The sequence below is a fragment of the Jaculus jaculus genome, chromosome 9 (genome assembly GCF_020740685.1).
Source record: "Jaculus jaculus isolate mJacJac1 chromosome 9, mJacJac1.mat.Y.cur, whole genome shotgun sequence".
In the NCBI taxonomy this organism is placed as follows: Eukaryota; Metazoa; Chordata; class Mammalia; order Rodentia; family Dipodidae; genus Jaculus; species Jaculus jaculus.
Genome location: NC_059110.1, coordinates 20,115,084 through 20,142,261, shown reverse-complemented (window position 1 = coordinate 20,142,261; position 27,178 = coordinate 20,115,084). Strand labels below are relative to the sequence as shown.

Below are 27,178 nucleotides of genomic sequence, written 5' to 3'. Positions count from 1 at the left end.
TTTAAAAATTGCAAACTCTATGTAGGTCAAACAAAACACTCTACCATCTGTGTTTCTCTCTTTAGAATTTAAAACAAGCTTTGAGTCTCAATAGATTCTCAATAAACACTCATTAAGTACTTGAATAAAACCAAACAAACAACAAGGAGACAATACAATGTATCTGATCTCAGACACTATTAGACACCTCTTTCCTACATTGTGCTCCACAACTGTTCCAGGCTAATCCAACTCTGGGATACTTAAAAGCTTCTGGAAAAGGAAGCGTATGTTCAGCCAGTCAGAGTTATGGGAAGGGGAAGAGATGAGGAAGTTCAGTACTTGACACATTAGGGCTTGCGGCAGTCAAGTGTCCCTAAGGGGATGCCTTATCTAAAGCTGACCTTGAAGAAATAGTCCATCACACACACACACACACACACACACACACACACACACACACACATACACACACACAAAATCTTTGCTTTCTTACTTTGGGGGCAGATACATAGCTGAATACATTGTGATTTTACTTGGGCATATTTTGATTTCCATCTTTGAAATATAATATAGATACAGGTTCATTTTATCTATAACATCCTTTGGTAAAAACTAAAAAATTTGAGTCTAATCTCATAGTGCCACCTTTGTGATTTTTTTTTTCAAAGCCATTTCTTAGGAATTGTCTTGTTCTTTTGTTCACCTCAAATAAGGCAGAGATAACTTTTTCATCTGTCCAGTGTAAAAACCAGCCTGGCACGACCACATAGCCACTCACGGACTAGACGGCTGGAACCCACCCAGCTCTCTGGCTCCACAGTCTGCATCTTTGCACAATGGCAGAGCTGCATTCAATCTGGCGAGTGAGAGGAAGTGACTGAGGCTGTGCGGACATATGGGTACCTAGGACTCCAGGAGGCATGGAGCTCATTTGGCAGGTCAGGGGTAGAGCCCTGCTTGAACAGAGGTCAGACTCTGGAGTCCTTTCACATGAAGGGTGTTTGAATGAGCAGATTGGGTTTGCTTTGTTGAGGTGAGTGCTGGATTTAAAAGGTGAAAGAGTCAAACCACCCTTTAAAAAAAAAGGAATGAGAAAGAAGAAATGTAAATCAGCCCTCCACATGCGACAAAGTATACAAGAGGAAGGATCAATAGTACGATGGACTATAATGGGTCTGTGATAACCAGGGCTGGCAGTTGAGCCTAATAGACTGTCCTCTCACAGACTTAATCTGACAGCTTTATGCAGTGGTGCAAAATGCTTCCAAATGGAAGGGTTCTCTCTCTCTGTCTCTCTCTCTCTCTCTCTCTCTGTAGAGTTCTAAAAATACTCAGCTGGATTATTCTGTATATTCATTTGGCTAGGATTGTGAGCCACATAGATTAATCTGTTGGTAAAAACACCCTGTCACGCAGGGATAGTTAACTCTTTGATTACTCCTCCAGGGTGGGCTGAACCGGAGGAATCCTTTATTTAGCATCAACATTTGACCCATTGCACATGGCACCTTTCATGTCACTGTCACCAGTATTGCAGTGATGCCTCTACATGGAAGTGTGGCTACAGCCACACTAACCCAGTGACCCCCCCTCCCTAAAATGACTTGAATACAGTGATCATAGGCTCCAGAGGACAGTTCTCCCTCAGGCATCTACGAATCCCAAATTATCAACAAATGCCTATTAGTCAGCAGCCTCCCACCCCCCCCCACCCCCCCGCCAGTCAGCTGAGCATAGCCTGAGTAGGAAGCAGGCCAACCAGTCGTCCAACTTCTCCCAGCCTGTCTCCTTTCCTTGTTGCTCCACTGCGCACGGTGCTATCAACGCAGAATCAAAGAAGCTAAATCAGATGCTCCCTGGAAGCTGCAGTCATAGGATACTAATAGTGTTATTTGTTTCTTAACCAGTTTAAATCCAGAGAAACCGTCTAAGCAAGACACATAGGAGCCTCCTCCGATAGCTGCTCTTCTGGGCAAAGTTTTGCTTTGATTTTCTTTTCATCCTCGAGAAGGAGCACAGCCATTGGGACCAAGCCACGCTTCTTCAGATCAAATTACCGAGAGAAATAAACAGTCAATTATTGGACCCATCTTTAGGCACATAAATTATTCCCTAACCTCAATGGTAGTTAGGGCCAGGAAGACCACCTGAGGTCCATGGAGAATCAAGGTGGCCAGGAACACAGGTTTCCTGTGGTCCTCAAGGACTTCCGTCTTGAAGCCCATTGATGGTCGAAGACAGAAACTATGTTGGGGATATAAACATTGCCATGGCTTTGTGTACCTCCAGCTAGGCATGAAGACTCCCAAGGGCTGTGTAGGAAAATGTAGGAGACCTTCATAGTTTGGTTTCTGGAGTGGCATTGTGAGTCAGCCCTGGAGGTCCTGGCTGTATCTCTTTCTAGTTTTATGACCTGGTCAAGTTACATGACCTTTTGGTGCCTCAGTTTCTTCCTCTATGAAATGGAGATGAATGCCATGTCTTCTTAGAATCTTCTGAGCACTAGATGAATTTGTAAATTCCTCACGAGAAGAGTGTTGAATCCACAGTGTACATTGTGGGGAAGAAGTCTGAGGGTGGAAACAGTTCCTGGCTTTTCTGACCAGCCCTGACTGCCTATCCTTTCCCCAGAATAGCAAGTCACCAAACTCCCTGGGCTTGTGATATCCATAGCTCTCTGCTGCCCCCTGCTGACACGCTGTTGATACTATCAGTGGAATATGGTTCACCACTACTTTTCAGCAATTCCATGTACATATGTATATAGTTGTCATATATCTATAGATGATGATGATGATGATGATGATGATGATGATGATGATAGATAGATAGATGATAGATAGATAGATAGATAGATAGATAGATAGATAGATAGATAGATAGATAGATAGATAGATGATAGATAGATAATAGATAGATAGATAGATAGATAGATAGATAGATAGATAGATAGATGATAGACAGATAGATGAGAGATAAATGATTGATAGGCAGATAGATAATAGATAACACATAGATGATAGATGTGCCCCTTTTCTCCTTCTATGCACCATGTCCTTCTTCCTGCATCTTCCTATTTGAGCCAGGCCTACTGAAGTGCCATGACATTCACATAGCCTCCATGTGTCCCTCCTCAGAATGTGCTACGTGAAAACTATAAACTCTTGAGCACATTACTCATTCATCTTACATCCATTCTGCTCCCACAACTGGGTTTGAACTTGTCTTGCTGCCTCTTAGCTAACTGGATCAAGCGTACACCTTAATTACCTCTGCTTCCCTAGCCGAGCCCTGCAGTGACTCCCTGTCCCGGAAGACCTACTCTCAAGTACTTGCTCAGCCAATGAAGACTGACTAGCACTGTCTCCCACCCCACGCCCAGCTGCCGTGTCTTTCATGTCACCTGTCACCTTACTGCACTCACGTCACTGGCCTCCCAGGCCCACCTTCAACCCATCCACACTACAAAGTAGGGACCTTTGGTGGTGATGCTAAGTAAATAAACTGTGTTTTCCGTCTTCTCATCCTTGAGCTTGCTATAGCCACTGCAGAGCAGTGTGACGCCTTCTGTAGCCCAAGGCCTGGAGCAGGTCTCCCATCCTCTGATCTACAGCCACACTTTGGTTTTGAGGTTTCTACAGTGCTCCACATCCTCTCCTGCCACAGGCCTTCTTCAAAGGCTCCCCCTGCCCATGACATTCTCTCCCCTATCGCTCAATGCCCAGTCCCTGCTCAGATCTTATCTCAAACAGTACTTCCCTCCCAAGCCTTCTGAGATTATTTATATGTGTTGTCAGCAATATCTGTGTATCTTTGTAACAATAAAGCTCATCGTTTTTAACACCATTTTGGCTCATTCTACTGACACATGCCATCCCTTGAGGACTTCATGAGGACAAGAATTGTGCAAATCTTTTTTTATCATCATGTTCCCAAGCCACCAATATAATGCCATGCATGCAGTTGGCACACAATAAATATATATTTAGTAAATAAACAAGTTAATATGTTTAAATATGTTAAAATTTTAGCCAAGGTGTCAAAAGATAAATATACATAAACATATTAAATCTAAAGTCTAATGTTTATTCTATGTCTATTCTTCATATTTAAGACCTTCACTTATAAATGACGGACAAAAATGTGGGTCTCTTTGAAAAGGATTTCAGTGAGGAGCCAGAGGGCTTTGTCCAGTCCTTACCCTCGGTGCTCATGTCTGGTGTGGGCATCCAGATGTAGACCAAGCCTTCTTCCTTGTACAATTTCATCATAGTGTCTGGAGTCATGGGCTCTGGGTAGCGGTTACAGCCTGAAGAATTCTGGATGATATCCCATTCAGTCTGGAAATTCATGACAGCTGTAATTCCCAATTCATGCTTCAGTTTAATGGTCACATGCTCCAGTTGGCGAGGACAGCTACCCAGCCAGATATTTGGTAGGATTCTAATGAGAACATATGGACCATCCAATTATTATTATTGCTCTAACGAAAAAAAAAAAAATTTTAATCCAAAAAAAAAAGTACCAGAGGTAGGAGGATCACTGTGAGTTTGAGGTCAGCCTAACAATACATAGTAAATTCCAGGTTTCCAGGTCAGCCTGGGCTAGAGTGAGACCCTACCACAAAATAATAATAATTATTAATAATAATTCAATGTAGCACTGTAACATCAGGTATTCTACATCTGAAATTCCCAAAGGCTGAACCTCACACTCAGTTTCTGATTTGTTAGGTCTGAGTAAAGAGCCCAACACTTTGGATTTCTGACAAGTGTTACTTTACTGTTGGTTCAGGGACTAAGCCTGGAAAAGCACTGCCCTAGTGATTCAGTTACAAAGGTTACATGAAGCATTTAAATTATTCAGATTAAGATTCCTGAGAACAATTTTGCAGAAGAGAGGGACAGAAAAATTGTAAGAACAACAGGATGGGAAGGAGTAACCAGAGGCATCGCCTCCCCCAACCCCAGTGATCGGCTGTTGCTTTCACAACTCATAGTCCACAACCCCATGGTGAATTCCAGCATCCCCACTGAGGACAGCCCTCGGTGGAATGAAGGCAAGGAGGAGGATAATGGTATCAACACATGATTTGTCCACACAAAATTTCTACTTAATAAAAAAATGTAATAATAGCACATAGTCTAACAAGAATAATAAATTAGGTCAGTTTCATTAGGACATATCATTTAATTCAAATTTTCATGCGATGTAGATTTTCTTATGTATTGATCATTTTACGTTATCGTCATCTTAGCAGTGATAGTGTCAAATATGACTTAATAAAATGCAGTCATTTTTTTTAGAAAAAGATATCTGAGTAGAGCAAAATGTATGAAAATGAGGTAGCTTTACTTTGTGCTTGAAACAGGAAGAAAGGAAGTAGAGGGAGAAAAAATAACCTCTTTCAAAAACAAGAACAGATTGAAAAACATCTAGGAACATATTTAACCAAAAAGAACTATAAGTTTATTAAAAAATAACAAAAATAGAAACCCACTACACTTTTATTGAAAAATTTTACATGAAAGATATAAATAGTACCAAAACTGTAAAAATTTTACAAATTAATATGCTCAATAAATTTATTATGATTTATTGCTTGTAATTTACATCACATTGTTCAACAATTATTTCACATGCATACATCTCTCCAGATCCAGTGGGGAGATGCTATATTTCAAATTTTACTTGAACTAGATCATCTAGAATTTAGCTGATGTCTTCCAACAGTGGAGGACTATGCCTCTGAGACATGCTCATGTGACTGGCTATTGTCAGTAAACTGGAGCTGCTGTGATATGTGCCACTATCCATGAGGCATACCTGAAACCACGTGCATGATTCTCCGTGCTCTCTTTTTCTGCTACAGTGAATGTGGAAGTGGATGTGGAGAGTGAGCTGCTGGGACACAGGAGCGACTTGGAATGCTAAGCTACTGTCAAGAGGACATGTGCCCTGGAGAGCAAATGGCTGGCTCTGCTCACCCAGTTTGAGTCTTGTTTGTTACCACAGCATGCATCTGACTTGTTCTAGCTAAAATGATGCACAAATTATTAATTGCTTGAAATTCCTAATAAGCAAAAAAAGAAGCCGAACAGAGAAATTACACTTTCAGCTCAAGGTGACTACAGAGAAGTGCTTTTCAACTAAGTCAGTTTTGCTCTATAGATATTTGGCAATAACCATGGAGATATTTTGGATAGTCACATGGTACATGCATCTAGTGGATTCAGACTAGGGATGTTGCTGAGTATTCTACAAGGCAGAGGGCAAAGAACTTTCTAATTTAAATGTTGCTAAGAGGAGGAAGTCTTGATTGAAAAGGATAGAATTAGCCTAGAAACCATTACCCTGAGGACAGAGGAAGGGAAGGCAGAACAGGGGCAAGATGAATATATCTGATGAAAGAATTTGGGGCTCATCAGTTATGCTGTGCTAACAATGTGATAGAGAACATCACGTTTTAATTTAAAATATGTATGTACGTATGTGTTGATATGTGTATGTGTGCATGTGTGTGGAAGATCTAGAGTGAAACACAAGCTGAATCTCAGGTAACTGAAAAGCATTCAATATTTTTATTGTGCTGTAATAGAAAGGGCATATGCAATCAGAAAAAAAAAAACTTAAAATTCCAAACCCGGTACTTGCTAATAATTTTATGACATTGAAGTCACGTACTATCATTAATCTTTTGATGTGTACATCTTTGGGATGGGTATAAAATAACTAAATCACAAAAGTTTTGTTAGAAATAAAAGCAATTCTCATATCTGAACAAGACTAGCACTAGTGAACAAGCAAGAAATCCAAGTACATTTTATGTCAAGCTATAATAAGTTCCTTTTTTGGTGATTTGTATTATATAATACTGACTAAAGTGTATTGCTCATTGTTCTCTTTATTCTTCATTTAAATGCTACAAGGTGCATAAACCTACTTTTGGCCAAAAAAAATCTAATTTAACATTTATTTTTTTCTTTCCTTCTTTCTTTCATTCATTTTTACTCTCCTTTTAGTTCTTGTTATTATTGTCAATGGAACATGAAAACAACGAACCTCAGATATGGGTATGACTCATCCTCAGTAAAAACATCTCACAAGATCTAACCACCTTTCTAAGATTGGAGTTCTTTTCCTAGTTAGGTTCTTGTCTCAAGGATTTTTAGAAATGCCATGTTTGACTCCCCAGGCCCCATATAAGCCAGATGCACAAGGTGGTGCATATGTCTGGAGTTTGTTTACAGTGGCTACAGACCTTGGCGTGGCCATTCTCACCTCTCTCTCTCCCTCTCTCCCTCTCTCTCTCTCTCTCTCTCTCTCTCTCTCTTTCTCTCCTCCCTCCCTCCCCCTTCTCTCTCTCCCTCTCTTCACATCTCAAATAAAAATAAATAATTTTTTTAAAAAAATAATAAGAATAAAAATAAAATAAATGTCCTTGTTGAAATCCTTACTGAGGATTATTATGGAAAAACAAGGAAATAAAAGTTAGAAACCTAATCATGGTGTTGAAAACAGGGACATGTGTAACCCAAAAGCATTTTGTTTTATTTCTGATCCCAGAGAATGGTGAGATACTTGGATCAAGGGAAAGGTCACAAGCCAGTCCACTTGCAGCATGCCCAGAGCTGTGACTGGCAGAGAAGTTAATCTTCACACAAGAAGAAACCTCACACACACAGGATGACTGTCTTTTCCCTCTGGCTTTGGGATGGAAGCAAGGCCTGCTTCTGACTAGACATGCATCTTTCCTTGTGTCACTCCCTAGGGAGTCTGCCTCCATAATATTGTGCATTACCAGTGGTGTGGTGGTTTAGTACTGCCTCGTGTATGCTTCAAGATTGCACTGGGAGCTGGAGAGATGGCTTAGTGGTTAAGGTGCTTGCCTGAAAAAACCAAAGGACCCCAGTTCGATTCCCCAGGACCCACATAAGCCAAATGCACAAGATGGTGCATGTGTCTGAAGTTCATCTGTGGTGGCTGAAGGCTCTTGAGGGCTCATTCTCCCTCTCCCTCTTTCTCTCCCTCTCTCTCCCTGTTTCTCACTTGAATAAATAAATGAGAATAAAAAGATATCTTTAAAAAAAGATTGAACTGAGCACATGGAAGACCCATATGCTGGGAGAAAGGGAAACAAGCTCCTCAGTGACATATCCAAGTAATATAACCTGTTAAATAGTAATGAATGTTTTTCTGGGGTGGGGGGAAGAGTTTAATTGACTGATTAAAAATATTAGAATGAGTATTCTAGACAAGCAAGGTAAATTTCAAATGCTATTCTGAATTCTCTTGAGTATTGTACCCTTTGAATGGGTAGAATTAATAACTAGCTAGTCAAAAACAGCACATAAGATTTGCCTAAAAGCTAAAGAATTGTTCAGATATATGGAGGATAAACTGGAACTTGTAAGCCTGTAAAAAAAAATTTAATAAATAAATAAAAACATAATCCCCAGCCAAAGTCAGTATATGGACTGGCATGTTGTTGCCAAACAAGGTATCATTCTGTCATCTTTCAACTCTAGTCTTGACCTGTTTTATAAATGATACGGAAACTCAGCAACAGCAGGGAATACTGAGAAAACCCAAGAATCATCAAGATGACCAGAGGAAGGGAAATCCCAGTGCTTAGCACTAAACAAGTCATCTTTATCATACCCCTCCCCCACGAGGGCTCAGGGGACATTGCACAGGACGTGGTGGCAAGAACACAAATACTGTTAGCCAGAGAAGCTTCTCCATGGAGATGGCGGCAGACTGTAAGCAGACTCAAAGCTTACCAAGGCTGATACGAAGAGGCAGTTGATAGCTCAACTCTGTCACATCCTCCAAGGCTCAGGGAACATCGTGGAAGTGGGGCAGGGGTGGGGGCAGAAGAAGTATTAGAGCTACCGGGTGGAAAGGCATACTTTTTTTTTAATAAGTTATTTATTTTAGCATTTTCCATGATTATAAAAAAATCCCGTGTTAATTCCCTCCCTCCCCCCCCCACTTTCCCATTTGAAATTCCATTCTCCATCATATTACCTCCCCATAACAATCACTGTACTTACATATATACAATATCAACCTATTAAGTATCCTCCTCCCTTCCTTTCTCTTCCCTTTATGTCTCCTTTATAATTTACTGGCCTCTGCTACTAAGTGTTTTCATTCTCACGCAGAAGCCCAGTCATCTGTAGCTAGGATCCACATATGAGAGAGAACATGTGGCGTTTGGCTTTCTGGCCTGGGTTACCTCAGGAAAGGCGTACTTTGAGGCACTGTCCTCTCTGGGTATGAACTGACTGGTGCATTCACGGCTTCTCAATGCTGTTGTTACCCCCACAAGACCTGAACAGTTCTGAGTCCATCAGCATTTTGTGTAGGAGGACAAAAAGAATAAGACATAAAAATAGAAGAAGGACTTCTTGGAAAGAGGAGGCTTCTCAGTGGAGGGGGGCTATGAGAGGGAAACATGAGGGGAGTGCAATCAAATTATCGTATGTTCATGCAGGAAGATTCTCAATAAAGATATAAAAAAGCTAAACATGTCTGAATTTGATCTTTGATCTTTTTTAGCCTGTATACATTCATGAGGTACATATGTATGGGAGTATGCATGTTCATATGTGTGGGTACACATGCACTGTGTCTTCCTCACTCGCTCTCCAACTCAAATTTTTAGATAGTTTCTCTCATTGAATCTGGAGCTCAGCAAGCCAGCTATAAAAATCTAGCCATCGAGTCCCAATGATCTTCCTGTCTCCACCACTCCAGCACTGGGGTCACAGGTGTGCACTGATACCACACCCAGCTTTTATGTGGCTGCTGGAGATCTGAATGCTTATCCTCATGTTTGTGCAATAAGCACTTTAGCAAGCAAGCTATCTCCCCAGTCCCTCTGTTGACCTTTGAACATATGTAAGTCCCACATTACATTTTTTTATAGAAATAAGCCCTTAAAATATACAACCACACATCTTCATCACAAATAAACCCCAATTTATATATTAGATACTTTCTTCATATATTTGGCTCTTTGTCCAAATATACTATGAGTCACAATTCACACTTTAAGAGATGAGTACAAAAATGATTCCTGATTCTTTTACACGAGATGCTGTTTACCCAGGAGACAACCATTGTACTGAAGGCAAAGAGTGCCTTGTAAAGGAAATCACCCTGAATCATTATTCAAGGTGTGGGGATAAAGGCTGGGCTATTGCATAGGACCAGAGGATAAATGGTAGGCCTACTGGAAACATACACATCAGGTCATTCAGTTTAACCAGACCATGGAAGTGCCCCTTCCATGAACACTACACCAGGACGCTCTCTTGCGGTAGTGTAACGAATGAGGGGGAACTAGTCAGGTAGCTTTATTTTCAGAGTAGACAGAGGTCGAAGGAGGGGACCAAAAAGAGATGTCACACTGCTTTCCTGACCAGAGCTCAGCAGCTGATCCAGTCTCATCCAATCAGTTCTGTCTTGCCCTCCACCCAGATGTGCTGACCTCTTCCTAAGCCAGCCCCCAGCACAGACCCATCAATGTTCTCTCTCTCTCTCTCTCTCTTTCCCTCTCTCTCTCTTTCTCTCTCTCTCAGACTCACCTGAGCCTGAGGGAAAGGCCCACCACAATAAGATTATAAATAGATGCTTTCCAGTTGGGCATGGCCTCTTTTTGGCTGTTCTCCTCTCCTGAACCTCCAGGTCCCTCTCTGGTAAGGCCCCATAGTACCAGCCTGACTGGGCTGGAGCACTGGAGAGAAGAGTCTGCTATTTCCACATGGACTCTACATTCTCCTGCCTTCCATGTGCCAAGGAGCTCTTTGTACTTCCTTCTCTTTCCTTCTCTTCATCTAATAAAGTCTGTCTAAGTCTTACCCTCTGGTCGATGAATTTTCATTCTTTTAATTCATAAGACAAGGATCCATGCATACCCCAAATTTGTTGTGCATTGGTGTATGCGGTAGTACAAATGTGTATGCCCCCCACTGACTCAGGCATTGCATGTGCTGGTGTTGGTATTTTGCTTGCTGCAGTGGGTTTCTTTGTGAGCGGATATACGGAAGGAAGCAGCTTCTTCCACCATTGATGGAACTTCCCCTGGATCTGTAAGCCTGAACCAAATCCCTTCCTCCTGCCTGGCTGCTGGTGCTGCTTGTTGGTGAGTAGTCCTTCCACTTGCACGTGCATCTGTCCTGTCCCACTGTCCTTCATCAGCACTGGAACTAAGTTTACTCAGCCTTCCACAGTGGACTGAAGAACAGCGACTCTCCAGAAAGCCTTCAGCTGTTCGATGCTGGATTGGGCGTGCTGAGACATCCAGCTATGTGGACTGGGCAGCTACTGGGTTCCTTGACTCTCAGGCCTACAGACTTCTATTGTTGAGCTGCTGTAAGATAACCCAATAAATTCCTTCTTTTTAATACAACTCTTTCTATTGGTTCTGTTCCTCTAGAGAATTCTGACTAATATAGAACATATTGGTATATTAACAAGGAACCCCAAAACTCCTGTTACATAATGGTGCATTGACTGGGAATTGAACCTAGGTCAGCTGCTTGAAAGGTAGTTATGCTCAGCACTATGCCACTCAGCAGGGGATACATTTCTGGTTCCATGCTACCCTGGGGTAACAAGATGCACTTGGCACTTTCTAGACAGTAATTAAACATTTACTTATTCACTCAAAAGAATATTTTAACACAATTAAAAATTCATTTACGGAATCCATTTTTATTCATCTCATCTTTAGTGACAGTGGTAGTTTAAAGAGTTTTTAATATGAGGACTTTTAAGGTAAAAAATGCTTGTTGAAATATGTGATTTAGCAAATATAAGGATCCTATCTAGGTAGTTTTAATGTAAGACACATGACAAGTTAAAAATCTAATTAAGGAATAAATGTTACAGTTTGCAGTTATGTTGTAAATTATATTGAAGGACCCCAGAAAATTCACTTATGAATAATTTACCATAGATTCTAAATTGTATCAGGGATTTGTGGCTGCTGTACTAGAGGTAATTTAGAAAGGTCAGAAAGAAACCACCACACCAAACGAACACTGACAGTCAGCTCTAACAAAGCCCCCACATCTGACTTTGCATTCAGGTCACACAGAGTGGTTTCTTTTAGGTAAGCATCTATTAATCAGGACTCATCCAAAAGATATTTTTAAAGGGCCTCTGGAGTAAGCCTTGAGATTCAGAAGATCAGCTGTCATTTTTGTATTATTGTAAATTAACTTCATTATCTATACATTGAGATTTCAATCCCACTAGCCTACTAGGTGCTAGTAAGCATGTATAAATAGGTAGGGCTCAGTACCATTCGAAGGCAGTAAATACTTCAAGCTAAGGGGACATGAAGTGACTCAGGCTGCACACATGCTCACATAAATCTAACTGCACCTTTCCCGAAAACAGCCTCCAGAATGCAAAAGATTTCCTTAACAGAGTGAGGCACTGGAGGCTGCTATGAAGAATAGAGAAAAAACCATGTGGGGCCCCATGTTTGACAGACACTGTTTTCTAAAGTCAAGCAAGTACTTGACATGGTTTTGTGCATGAATAACGGAAGTTCACTGAAAAAAACATTATGAACTTGGACTTTTACTATTCCTTCTATGAATCAACCAAACTCAATTTAAATAAAATCCACCCTAGTAATATTACAACTTAACTACAGGCCATGAGAAAGAGGCGGTTGGCATCCTGCAACCTTTCTTTCATAGTGCAAGTCAAAATCAATCTAATTCCTGTGAGTGAATGTGGACTTGTGGTTCCAGATAGCCATGTCACAATACTTCACTGTTTATTCTCTTGACAGGCCAGGCCTGTGGTACAAGAGCCACTGGAGCAGAAGAACCAGAGCTGCTTGCTCCACCTGAGCTGTCAGTCAAAGCCAGCCTCCTTAATGAGGACATTAGGCAAAAGGAGCATCCATGCACTTCCCCCCCCCCCAAAAAAAACACAGGATATTGACAGGAGGAGACAGCATAGACTAGAGATACCTGGCAACAAGTCTATTATACGGATGCCACATCAGAGTTGGCATCACTAATGGCCACGAGAAATGGCAGAATAACCTTTTCCTAAAGGTGAAAATTAACATTATTTTGTGTACACAGAAGAAAAACCAATTGAGAAACCGCAGGAATGAACTGATGCATGACCACAAACTTTTGGTTACTTATCACACCCAAAGAAACACAACTATGGAACTGGAGTGCCCCTCTCCCCAACTTCACTGTACCAACACATCCATTCCACATCCAGAAAACAGATTTTGTTGAGGTTCCATTCAAAACCCAGCACAGAATTTGGGAGGAAAAGTAAACAGCCAATTTCCCAGGTTGAATAATTGTCCTACATTCAATTTATCTAATATTTCGTAGGTGATCCAGTAGGAAATTAAAATGTAGCCTGGCTTTAAATGAGTCAGGAGGGAAAAGTCTCTCAATCCTACAATTTAGACTTCGTTAGTCCAAAAGCAAGAGAAACATTAAAGCCAGCCTCTCCTAAGCTCCCAGATTCATCACCACATAGAGAATTTGTCCTCTAGCAATGTTAAACTGCTACCCCCAAATGGTTCACGGTTCTCCGAACAGGTGCCAGTTAAGGCAGAATAACTGCTTGAAGACAGACTGCACTTTGGAGAAGGGTACTAATGAGCTTCCTCGTTTGAACATAGTTTTAGTATAGCTTGCTGGGGGTCACGGACTACCATGTAAATAGCACACAAATACCGTAAGATTAAATCAACCACAGAGGCCAATTATGGGTTTGCTGATATGGATCCCCAAAACTCATAGATTGAAGTGCCAAATCTCAGCCCCTCAGAATGCGACTTTACTTGGAGAAAGGGGGTCTCCTCAGAAGTAATTGAGTTGGGGGCAGGGGTTATGGTTCAGTGATTAAAGGTGCTTGCTTGCAAAGCCTGATGGTCCAGGTTTGATTCCCCAGTACTCATACCCACAACCACATAAAGCCAGATATACAAAGTGGTACGTGCATCTGCAGCTCATTTGCAGAAGCAAGAGGTCTTACCATGCCCATTTTCTCTCTCAATCCCTCTCTCTCTCTCTCTCTCTCTCTCTCTCTCTCTCTCTCACACACACACACACACACACACACACACAAATAATTAAGTAAATACATGCTATGGTCATTTATTTAAAAGAAGGACAGGGATGGGGAAATGGCTTAGTGGTTAAGGTGTTTGCTTGTGAAGCTTAAGGACCATGGTTCAATTCCCCAGGACCCACATCAGCCAGATGCACAAGGATGCACATGCATCTGGAGTTCATTTGCAGTGGCTGGAGGCCCTGGCACACCCATTCTCTCTTTCTCTCTATCTGCTTCTCTCTCTCTCAAATAAATAAATAATACCTTTATAATATATATTTTAAAAGAGGGAAGACAGAGAGGAGGCTAACTATGGTACCCAAATGGCTGTATACACACTGTGCACATAACTAACCAAAAAAAAAAAAAAAAAAAAAAAGGAGCTGACTAAAGTAATTTTAGTCACCCATGGGGAATTTAATCCAGTTAATCAGTGGTCTTATAAGAAGAAAATATCTGGTTATAGATGCTTAGGGAAGACAATACATAGACACAGGAGGGAAGGTTCTGCAAGACAAGGTCAGGGGCCAGGAATATATCCTCAAAAAAAAAAAAAAAAAAAACTCATTGCTGATGGCACTGTACACCATAAAGGTGTCCCCAGCCCCTAGGCTGCTAAGCAAACTAAGAAAGGTTGGGCTGGAGAGATGGCTTAGCAGTTAAGGCATTTGCCTGCAAAGCCAAAGGACCCAGGCTTGATTCCCCAGGACCCACGTAAGCCAGCTGCACAAGGGGGTGCATGCACCTGGAGCTCATTTGCAGTGTCTGTAGGTCCTGTCCTGGTATGCCCATTCTCCCCCCCCCCTCTCTCTTTCTCTCTCTGCCTCTCTTTCTCTCAAATAAATAAATAAATAAAATTACTTTAAAAGAAAACTAAGAGAGGTCTGACATTTAGGCTCCAAATACACCTATTTGAATCCACCAGGGTCTTTTAAATATCAACATATGAGCTACACTCAAAGCCGTTTAACAGACTGTTTGATCATTCGTCCTGAGGCTCAGAATTCTGTACCTACCAGTGCTTCTGGAGGTGAAGTCCACCTACCTGCTTCACACAGGTCCCTTACCTGAGCACCTCCTAGGTGGCACACCCCTGGCGAAGCCCTTTTGGCTCCAGTCTTTTGCCTGAGGTTCTGCAGTGACTAGTTTAAAAAGTACAGTACAAGGTGGGCTTCTTTTACATGGCTTTTAGAAAACTGATCTCAATCTTCCAGGAACACCACCCACCCAGAGGCTCTCCGAGCTTATGCCCCCCCCCCAATGCCTCATACACACCTCTGTTAAAGGTAAGTACAAATAATCACACATCTTTAATCCAGCCTCCTGCCTCTCAACTGTGAATAAGTATTGGTTTTCTTAAGCATTCCCTCTTTTGTGTGGCAAACTCCTTGAGTACAGGAAATATCTTATTGATCCCCATGTCCTCAGAGCCTAACAATGTATTTCTGTTACCCACCTTAAAATCAATAGGCAGTGAAGGAATCAAACAATGAATGAATGACCATCTGTAGCTGATTGATTCAACCAACACTGACGCTGCGGCATTTTTGGAACTTTTGCAAAACTGTGGTGATAAAATCTTCAACTGTGTTATCCCAAGGACATATTTGTTAAATTATTGGTTGTTTTGTTCAAAAATAACAACTTTCTCTGCAGACAAATGTGAAAGCTGTTTTTAGTCAAAATATAAAGGAGATATAACTCAATGAGTTTCCGTTTTTGCTTTCACAGCCAGAAAACTTAAATTTCAAGTTCAATAGTAGCAATTAGACTGTCTCACGTCCCTGGTAATTGTTATACTATTTGTTCTCCTAGACGGCCCATTTCTAACCCAGGCTTTTCTACTATACATGATAGATCTTCTAAAGACTTCTATTATAAACAATTACATATTTGTAAGTAGGTGGAAAATAATGGCAAAAATCTAATTCTCAAAAATAGTTGCTTTTTTCCACCTTAAGTCCCTCCCAGTACAACGGCCACATAAAAGACAGAAAGCAACCTCTATAATTGAGCCACGTGGATTCACAGCAACCTGTCAGAATAGTTGAGCCTGGGCAAGTTTCATTCAGTAGCTAAGTGTACCAATGCAAAGGTTTCACTCAAGTTAACACGGACTGAATCTTACAGAACATACAGTTCATCTACAGTTATGAAGTTCCATCCATGATTGGAATGCGGTCACGTTTTTATCAGTTACAACCCATGGGCAATAAACATGCCTTTTAATTCATGCCATGTGGAATTTTAAATGGTGGCTGCTAATGCAGGTGGATCCTTCAGTGGTCAAATCAACGACGATTCATGAGGAGTCCTTCCCAGCTACATTCTAGAATCTCTTGTATATTTTATTTTATTTCAAATAAAAAGTGACAAGCAGAGAGAGAAAGAGGCAGATAGAGAGAAAGAGAAAGAGAGAGAGAGAATGGGCATGTCAGGGCTACATTCTAGAATCTCTTGAAGCTTCTGTTGAAATACTGCTGGACTCTCGATGAAATCAGTCTCTGAAGTGGTGCAGTAGCAGCCTACTATTTATTTATTCTAGTCTATTTATTTATTCTATTCAACCCTGGGGATTTTGATGTACACTGGGGCTTAGAAGTCACCAATGTGGAATCTGAGGAGAAGCCAGAGATGGAGGTAAGATTAGTCACTTTCCCTCTGATAGGGGGTTATCTTCTAGAAGGTTAAAAATAAAAATAATGACACCTTTTTAAACTGAAACTGTGTGTTTACTGAATAGAAATGAAACTTGTTACTAGAATCTGAACAAAAGAGGGAAAATAGAGGCTACCGAGATAGCTGAGTTGGTAAAGTGTTTGTGGAACAAGCAGGGCCTGAGTTCAATTCCCAGAACTCAGGTTAAAAACAAAAGCTGGGTCTGGTAGCATTTCGTGATCCCAGCACTGGGGAAGAGGAGACAGCTAGATCCCTGGCACTCAGTAGCCATCCCATCTAGTCTAAAAGAAGCCCTGCCCCAAAAGGCAGACCATGTGCCTGAGGAACAACTCCTGGCCTGTACACGCATACATATATGTGTGTACACCTGCACGCACCCACACACACTGTGAAGTCTGTGAATAAAGTCCTCAGGAACAGCTGCACCCACATGGAACATCCCACAAGGGTGACTGGTTAGAATGCCAGTGAGTGTGGAGCTGGGGAGGAATGTTGCTATAGGCAAATTACCTGGGCCCACCTTGATCCTTTTATCAGCCACAACCGGGGGATACTAGGTAAGTCCCTTTGGAAAGGACAAGAGATCCTGCAGCTCCACCCACCAGAAATCGAAGCTGGCATCTGATAGATCTGGAGCCTACAGCAGAGATATCCCCAAGTTGCTGCAGCCCACCAATCTGGGCATTTCCAATAATGTCTTTTAAGAGTTCCTTGGTTGAAGATCTTCATTTGTCCTACAACTAATCTTAGCAGGCAGAAACATGCAACTTGAGTAACCTAAATCTGTGCTCCTGGGCCATGGTTACTCATATTTGGCTCCAGAATAAACTATTATTTATTCTTGAGATGAAAGCTATGTTGTTTTTTTTTTTTCATTATCAACACATACATATAGTAAGAAGGGAGCTGGGCATGGAGGTGCACTCCTTTAATTTCAGCACTCAGGAGGAAGAGGTAGGAGGATCGCCATGAGTTCAAGGCCATCCTGAGACTACATAGTGAATTTCAGGTCAGCCTGAGCTAGAGTGAGAACCTACCTCAAAAAAAAGTCAAAAGTAAATAAACAAATAAAAGGAAAAGAATATGAAATAGTTAATCATTTTGCAAAGGATTTTATGTCTTTGTGAAGGATGCACATAAGCATTTCTTCAAATACCAGGCACTCCCAGGTAGCGACTTAATTGATTTACAGACCTTATTTGTCTCAGTTAGTAACGATGCATGTGACCTTTGCAAAGTCACTTGCATCTCGCTAGGTTTCACGTTTCTACAGTAGGAATGGAGAGAACAGGGCTGACAGAAGCTCAAAGCTCGCTCGCCTGGTATCACGCCCAAGTGCCGAGGCGGCTCACAGAAGTGGGAGGACAGCCGAGAGCAGACTCACAGTAAGACTGTCTGAATTCGAACCCTGGCCCCACAGACTGTCATCCTGAGCAGGTTATTTAACTTCACAGTGCCTCAGTTCCACCAGATGTGAACAAAGATTGTCAGCACTGACTGCTTAATACGGTTACGATGTCGGATTAGAGAATACAGATAAAAGTATTTAGTACTGAGCATCTAGCCAGCATGATGCAGGTATGAACTTCCGTCCTATTGTTGGTATAGCCCCAGAAGATGCTCAGGACTCTTGTGTGTTTGCATTTGGTTAACCTCTTAGTTAGTTAGTGACCATCTGATGACAGCACTCAGTGGAAGTTGTTCTGGGGACAGCTGGACTACATAACTACTCTGCCTTCTTTATACTCCGTGTTTAATATGATTCATCTCTGTGTCTTCAGGGACTGGAAAACCCACTACCATGTAGGTAAAATCCAGTCTGCCATCGTTAATGAAAATAAAGTCTTATTGGAATATAGTCATTTATATGCATATTGTCTATACTAAATTTTCTAAGACCACTACAGATTTGAGTAGTTGAGAAAGAATCCACATGGCCTACAAAGCCTAAAATACATCTTTTTTTTTTTTTTGGTTTATTTTTATTTACTTATTTGAGAGCGACAGACACAGAGAGAAAGAGGCAGAGAGAGAGAGAATGGGCGCACCAGGGCTTCCAGTCACTGCAAACGAACCCCAGACGCATGCGCCCCCCTGTGCATCCGGCTAACATGGGACCTGGGGAATCAAGCCTCGAACCGGGGTCCTTAGGCTTCATAGGCAAGTGCTTAACCGCTAAGCCATCTCTCCAGCCCCTAAAAGTACATCTTGTCTACCCCTTTGCAGAAAAGGAAAATTGTTGATCTCCACCTTAGAGCTATAATGAATTGGTAACCCATTTCTGCCCCTTAGTAACTTAGCCATCAAGGCCAATTTTATTTCAGAAATGGGAATTTTTGTTTCATCTACCAAGCTGGTTATAAAGAGGAAAGAAACAGTCATTAAATGGAGGATGGCAAAGACAGAGAAGGGTGTGGATGTGGGATGCCGAGACACAGTGAGGATCACAGAAGAGCCTCAGCTGGGGATGAAAGAAGAAGCAGTTAATAAAACGAAGGTGAGGGCTGCAGAGATGGTATAGCAGTTAAGGTGCTTGCCTGTGAAGCCTAAGGACCTAGGTTCCATTCCCCGGTACCCATGTATACCAGATGTACAAGGTGGCCCATGCATTGGGAGTTCGTTTGCAGTGGCTAGAGGCCTTAGCTTGCCCATTCTCCCTCTCTCTCTCCCTCTCTCAATAAATAAATAAATAAAATATTTTTGAGAGAAGGTGGATAAAGGTCCCAACCTTGGTTAATGAGCATTCTATATGATGGATATTTTCATACCCAATGGTCCACTCTTACTGTCTCAAAAATACTTTATTTCTTTATAACCTCTACTATTAATCTAGCACAATGCTAGAAACAATGGTTTGTTAAGCTATTTGATTCTTGAAGTGTAGCCGTTCCTAGTCTCATGTTAAAGATGAGTACACCAAAGCCTGCATACCTAAGCAAGTTCTCTATACCTGATCCAAGTTTAAAGTTGTCAGATTTCATTTTGTGAGACTCAGATCTTCCATTGGGCCTCAAATGAAAGTATTCGGTTCTAGAAAGGCTGTTATACTCTCCAAGACAGAGAAATGTCACAGGAGGGTCTGATGGCCAGGATTTTCCAGGCATTGTACTAGACAATAGCTTGTCACAGGGCAGAGTGTCACACTTTCTAACCATGAAAATAATCTACTGCTCTCAGCAAGTTTAACTCTTGGGGGGTTAGGGAGTAGAATGGAGATGCAAGGTAAAAGAAGGAGTCAGCCAGCATCCTGTGCGATAGCAACTCCCATGAAATTCATCCCCCCAGGAAAGATAAAGTCGGGGATGCGTTCAGTATGAATAGAAACACAGGAAGCTATTTGAAGAAAAGACAAAACTGCGCTGTGTGAAACTAGCAGCTGCAAACCTTATCTCTTGTATTCCGTTGCTACTCGGCTTTCCTTTGCCAAATGTAAATTAGAAGAAATATAATTTAGTGTTTAGAAAATATGCCTAATTTGCCACCAAAGCTATACAATTTGTCTTGAAGTATGGAATTCTACATCAGCTTTTTTTAAATGATGGTGATTAAGTAGACTACAATAAACTTGCAGCATTCCTTTCCTTTCATTATTCGTGGCACCCTGATGAAAAGTAATTATGCTTGGGCGAGTTTGCCTCTTAGATGTAATTTGGACCACTTATCCGAGATGCTCAGAAGGAGCTGCCGTGATGACTATCAGAGCACACCTGCTTCAGTCACTGTAGGGAGGCTGGTCCTGAGGCCCGTTTGTCTGTTAACACAGACAAAGTGAAGCACTGAGGGATGAATTAATGCAATGCATTCTCTGGCCAGAAACTTCCTTTAAAAGAAACCAGGAAGCTGGTAGACTGAGTTACATAAGTGAAGAAGAAAAAAGAATGGTCAGGAATATGAAATAGCCAAAAGAGAAAATACGGAAATATAGTGAGCCTATTGACCAACACACCGTCAATAATAATGGCCCTTGCCTCGTGACACACACCCAACACTACCAGCGACTTGGGAGGTGACTGTAGGAGAAGTAGAAACCAAAATAAGTAAATAAACAAACAATGCCCATTGACTACTTAGTTGCTTTTCTAACAAAACCTTGTAAAACCTGCTGGGTTATTTTATGAAGTGGGTCAAAGAATATCAGGGGGGGAGTATAGATTTCACTGGCTCCAAAACACATTTGTGTGCTATCAAAATTCCACCCACTCTCTTTTCACTGGTGTATAAAGTCCACAATTGATTCTTGTGGCTCATAAAATGAGGATGATCCCAAGGCTTCATTCAAACACTAAATGATTCCATTTCCTGACCAGGATTTGAAAAGCCTCAACTTTTCAAAGACTACTTGTTCCTTTCACACCTATATAAAGGCAGTGCCTTCACTGCCTGGCTCTCCAGCATATTCTAATATCAGAAAGCACTTTCACAAACAAAACCATTTGGCCTCAGTGCATCCTTGAGATTAACAAAAGTAAGTACAGCGCCAAAGATCTAAACCATGAATCCAATAGATCTATTGAAAATCAATTAAGGAATTGAAAAGAACTTTACTTTCGTCTGCCACTTTTGTGTGTGTGTGTGTCATTAATGGGAATCCAATTTTCTGATGGAAAGTGCTGAAGGAAAATGTTGCAGCAAATTGTTTTGGTTATTTTTCCTTATGATACAACAGGATGTTTGCATCCTATCAATTTTAAAGCAGTTACGAGGCTGAGCATGTGCACTTTTTTTTTTAATTTTTTTAAATTTATTTTTATTTGAGAGTGACAGACACAGAGAGAAAGACAGATAGAGGGAGAGAGAGAGAATGGGCATGCCAGGGCTTCCAGCCTCTGCAAACGAACTCCAGACGCGTGCACCCCCTTGCGCATCTGGCTAACGTGGGACCTGGGGAACCGAGCCTCGAACCGGGGTCCTTAGGCTTCACAGGCAAGCGCTTAACCGCTAAGCCATCTCTCCAGCCCTGAGCATGTGCACTTTAAGACCTTTTTGTTTTTTACCTTTTGATTGAAAGGTAATATACATAAAAAGTACCCAATCATTATTTTTTTAAAAACTGGATATAGTCATTTAGCAGCCTCAGGAAGATTCCTCTCACACTCATTTCTAACTATGAAAAGGGTGATAGCTACCCTGATATGCAAAAGCACACATTAGCTTTGCTTATTTTCATGGGTTCATGAACTTCTATTTCCTGGCTTTATCTACAAGCAGAAGCAAGCAAATGGGGACATGGGGTAATAGGGATAATCTCATGCAACTCCAGAGGAGCAGTCTAGACTTTTCATCTAATGTGCTTCCACAGGACTGCCTGTGGCCTCTAAGAGCCTTGGTAATAACCAGTGGAGAGAGAAATCCATGCATGTGACAGCCGACCTCTTTTGCACAAGAAAGTAATATCCGACTGCTTTAAACCAAAGGTTTAAAGAGATTCTCCCTCAGCTTCTTCATCTATCCCAGGTCTTTGGTCTTTTCTCCCACTGACCTCTAGCCGCTCCCCATTTAGGAAGGAAGATTACACGCAGGAAGGGGAAGGGAGACAGAAGAGACTGCACAGTCAGGCCTTCAGCTACTTGCCCCAGTTTAGGCCAGAGCACTCAACTGCAGTTGGTGTGGTGGTAGGTGTTAGTCAGGCGTCTCCAGAGAAAAAGATATAAATATGGCATAGATGTGTTTCAAAGAATTGGCTCAAATGATTTTCAGAGACTGACAAATCCCCACCTAAGTAAAAAGCAAGTCAGGAGACTAAAGGCATGGGAAGGAGATGGTCGATTCTCACTTCTTCCAGGGAGGTCAGTCTTTTCTCTTAGGGTCCAGGCTGATTTAAATCCCAATCTTATCTAAAGAATACTCCTAAGGCTCTCATGAAGTTTGCTCTCCCACAGGTGTGTGGATGGCTTGCTCTCCTGCTGGGTGTGCAATGTGGAAACTGATGAAACTTGAGGAAGGGCTTCGTGGGAGGTCCTTAGGTCACTGGGGGTGTTGGCTTTGGGAGGGAACCCTTTAGTAGTTCTTTCAAGAGAGTGGTTATGAAACCCTCTTTGGCTTCCTGCACTGAGATGTGACCCCCTCTTCCCACACACTCCTACCTCTGCTATCCACTGCCAAGAGCCCAATCAGATGAAGACCCTCATCCAAGCCTGCTCTACACTACTTGGACTTTTAGCCTCTAAAACTGTGAGGAAAAAATAAGTGCATACTTACTTTCCCCCCCCCCCTTTATAAAGTTTGTCAGTGTCAGATATCTCATGATGGTGGTGAAAAGTTGACTCAAATACCTTCACAGAAATATCTGAATATGTGGCCAGATACCTGGACATCACGGCTTAGCCAAACTAACACAAAATTAACCACCACAGGTACGTATTAGATGCTTTCTCTTAGAGGTTTTTCTGACCTCTTCTTGACTTACTTAATTTATATATTGCTGCTAAAATGAGCAGTAATGCAGTGTAACTGCTAAGATAATCAGATTTTCCTGAACTTCCTTTATCCTTGACTGCACTAGTCTCGGAACTCATTATGTTTGTCAATATAGTGATGCCCCCTCAAAGTGTAAGTTTTGTCATTTTCTGCACAGAATATTCACATTATCCTGATACTGCAGGATCCAGAAGCAGCATTCAAAAAACAAAACAAAAAAAAAACCCTTCTATGATGCTGAAATTTTTCTTAACTTTAGGTGATACACAAAAGGGGGGTTGAGGGCTGGAGAGATATCTTAGTGGGTAAGGTATTTGCCTGCAAAGCTAAAGGACCCCAGTTCGATTACCCAGGACCCACGTAAACCAGATGTACAAGGGGGTGCATGTGTCTGGAGTTCATTGGCAGTGGCTGGAGGCCCTGGCACTCCCATTCTCTCCCTCTCTCTCTCTCTCTCTCTCCCTCTTTTTCTCTCTCTCAAGTAAGTAAATAACTAAAAAAAAATTTTTTTAAGGTTTTGATCTGCTATACTCAGAGTGCAACAGAAATTCCCAGTTGCCTACAGAGCTTTGCAAGTCTTTTAAACTTACCACACCTGACCTAAATCCTAACTCACTTCTACTTTCTACAGCAAGAATAGCACAAGTAATCTACTCACGGTCGTCACTTCCTGGGTATGTAAAGTAAAGCACAACAGTTGGCTTGTACAGGTAATTTTAATGATGGGCTATTAAGTTGCTAATGTGAACTTAAAACTAATTTAGGCTCAAGTTGAGTCTTAAATTCCAATGCAGTTGCTTTATAAGGATCTTGATGCTTTCACTTATGCTTCCAGAGTCCTTGGGTTTCTTGTAAAAAAGAAAACTGGACTTTTGCCACTAGTGAAGGAAGGTATCTGTGCATACACATATTTCCTGTTGTAACTGTCAGCATCTTCAGAGGGGAGGTTTTGTTGTTGTCGTTGTTTTTGGGGGGTGGGTTTCAAGGTAGGGTCTGTCTCTATCCCAGGCCTGGAATAGACATGACCTGGAATTCACTGTGTAATCTCAGAGTGGCCTCAAATTTACGGTCATCCTCCTACCTCTGCCTCCGAATGCTGGGATTAAAGACGCGGAACATTCTTTCTAATCATGAATTGTTTTCATTCCCAAGATTGTATGATATGGCTTGAGGGAATGTGTGTGTGCATTTGTGTACCCCTGCATTTCCACAAGCATATGCACAAGCAAACGCATACCAAAGTGTACTAACAAGGGAGCAAACCCAGACTTTTGGAAGTTCTAGAAACCGAGTATCCCAAACAGCAATATTTTACTGTAAAGCAAAAGCAGAATTGGCTTTGCCGATGGTCGTCAGGATCTGTTAGGTAACTAAACATCAGTGTGCAACGGGGGTTCTCTGCAAGCTCACTATGGCGCGTGCACAGTTTACGCGTGGGAAGCTTCTGTGACAAAGGGGAAAATGGCGAAGAACTGTCTAGTGATCCTCGAGCATGTTCTCTGCAAAGATTCAAAGAAAAGTCAGACATGGTTTCTCACATGAGAAAGCACACCAGTGGGGCTAGTGAGATAGTCCCAGGGTAGGCCTCATGTCAAAGCTTTGGTGGGCTCTGTGATCCCAGTCCACCCATGGCGAGAAATGAGGAGGAGGCAGGGGAACTTCCCACAAGTTTGCCAACGGAACAGGCAGCAACAGGAGACCCGGCCTCAAGCAAAGTGAAAGGTGAGGGCTTGCTTGAAAGTTGTCCTCTGACCTCCACTCATACACTGTGAGACATGCTCACACACTCACACACACCGACATATATAAAAATGAATAAAATTTTATAAGAACACTAATATATGTACACTCTAAAATAATGTTTAAGAGACAGAAGTCACAGTATATTTTTAAATTTACAAAACAAAATGACTTAAAAACAATAATAATTTGGGGCTGGAGAGATGACTTAGATGTGAAGCCTAAGGACTCAGGTTCAATTCTCCAGGTCCCAGGTAAGCCAGATGCACATGATGGTGGTGCATGCATCTGGAGTTCACTTGCAGTGGCTAAACTCTCTGGTGCAACTCTCTCTCTCTCTCTCTCTCCCTCAATCTCTCTTAATAAATAAATAAAAATAAGATATTTTGGCTAGAGAGATGGCTTAGCAGTTAAGGTATTTGGCTGCAAAGCCAAAGGACCTTGGTTCAATTCCCCAGGACTCATGTAAGCCAGATGCACAAGGTGGCACATACATCTGGAATTTGTTTGCAGTGGCTGGAGGCCCTGGCATGCACATTCTCTCCCTCTCTCTCTCTCTCTCTCTCTATCTATCTCTTTCTCTCTCACTCTCTCAAATAAATAAATAAATAAAATCTTTTAAAAACAATAATAACTAAATACTCAAATGACTCAAATTAATGAAAAACATGTTTTATGATGAGAATGTTGCTTCTTAGGTTTTAGACTTCCTAAAAGTTTTTTAAAGACAATATCTTTAGAGATTATCTAAAAAACTTCTTGCTTGACTGTTTTATTAAAATGGTCTTCATGAGACCAGAAGATGGACTGATAAAAAGATCAAGAGGGAAAACATTAGTATTTACTAATTCAAAAGTTATTTCCAAGTTAGTGTGCGGGTATAAAGACTTATGGCATTAACCTTAGACTGATATATAAAGCAGAAAACAAACTTAGTTGTTAGTGTTTCACATGTCCTTTTAAGAGATGCTTTTATTGAATATTTTTATATGTTTGCTACAAAATATAGTCAGAGCTTGAGCGAAATTCCATGTTTACTACATGATTTAACATTTAACATGGCAATTTAAATCTAGAGTGAATCCAGACATCTAGTAACATGTCAAAGCGTAGAGAAGGTAAATTAAAAGTTGAGTTTTGGGATGAAGAGATTGCTCAATGACTAAAGGATACTTCCTGTGCAATCAAGAGGGCATGAGGAAGACAGCGAGACTGCTCAAGTCTGATCCTTGGGACCCACATAGCCAGCAAGGCCTGGCCATGCAGGTCGGCAGAGGTCTCAGAATTGCCAGCGATCATGAAAAAATAGCGAGTATGGGCTGGAGGGATGGCTTAGAGGTTAAGGCACTTGCCTACTAAGCCAAAGGACCCAGGTTTGATTCCCCAGGACCCACATTAGCCAGATGCATAAGGGGGCACATGCATCTGGAGTTCATTTATAGTGGCTGGAGGCCCTGGAGCACCCATTATCTTTCTCTGTCAAATAAATAAATAAATAAAAATAATTTTAAAAACAAACTAGCAAGTAGGTTGGAGAGATGGGTTAGCAGTTAAAGCGCTTGCCTGCAAAGCCAAAGGTCCCAGGTTCAATTCCCCAGTAGCCATGTGAGCCAGATGCATAAGGTGGCACATGTGTCCAGAGTTCATTTGCAGTGTCTGGAGACCCTGGCGTGCCCATTCTCTCTCTCTCTCTCAAATAAATGAATAAAAATAAAATATTTTTTTTAAATATAGCTAGTGATGGGATCAGTAAGAGACTGTGGCTCAAATAAGAAAATATGGAAGATCAATGAAGTGGGACACTCAACATTCTGCTCCAGCCACCACAGGCAAGCCAGCCTTTCTGAAAGTGAGTCCACAGGGCACTGTGAGGGCACATACACGTGCATACATCCCCCTACGCACACACTTATACACACAGTAAAAAGGTTAGTTTTCCAAAGTCTGTAATAATGATAATGAATGAAGCCACAGAGAATTCAATAATTCCCCTGGTGGGGGGGGGGGAGAATCTCTGTATTCAGTAAATATAAGACTGTTCTTCTCTGCCCCTCGTTTTCATTTCTGAAAATCAGTGTGTATTTTTATTATACCTTTTAGGGGACAGTATGATACATGAATAAACATCCTTAAAATCAAACCTTCCTGGGCTTGAATCCCAATCCTGCAAACTAACAGTCACAAAAGTATGGCTAATGGATTCCACTTGCTAATGATGAGTTTCCTCCTCGTCATTAAAATGGGG

The 27,178-nt window shown here is 41.5% G+C and overlaps 1 protein-coding gene across 6 annotated transcripts in view; it reads right to left on the bottom strand.

Moving 5' to 3' along the window:
• Positions 1-27,178, bottom strand: part of Epm2a (EPM2A glucan phosphatase, laforin) — a 159,917-nt gene that overhangs the window by 5,599 nt on the left and 127,140 nt on the right. For 5 of the 6 annotated variants that reach the window (XM_045157939.1, XM_045157940.1, XM_045157943.1 and 2 more), the window contains one exon: positions 4,184-4,425. The exons of the other annotated variant lie outside the window; for it this stretch is intronic. In XM_045157939.1, the coding sequence (XP_045013874.1) occupies positions 4,184-4,425 (242 nt within the window). The remainder of the gene's footprint in view (positions 1-4,183; positions 4,426-27,178) is intronic. 6 annotated transcript variants of the gene reach the window in all.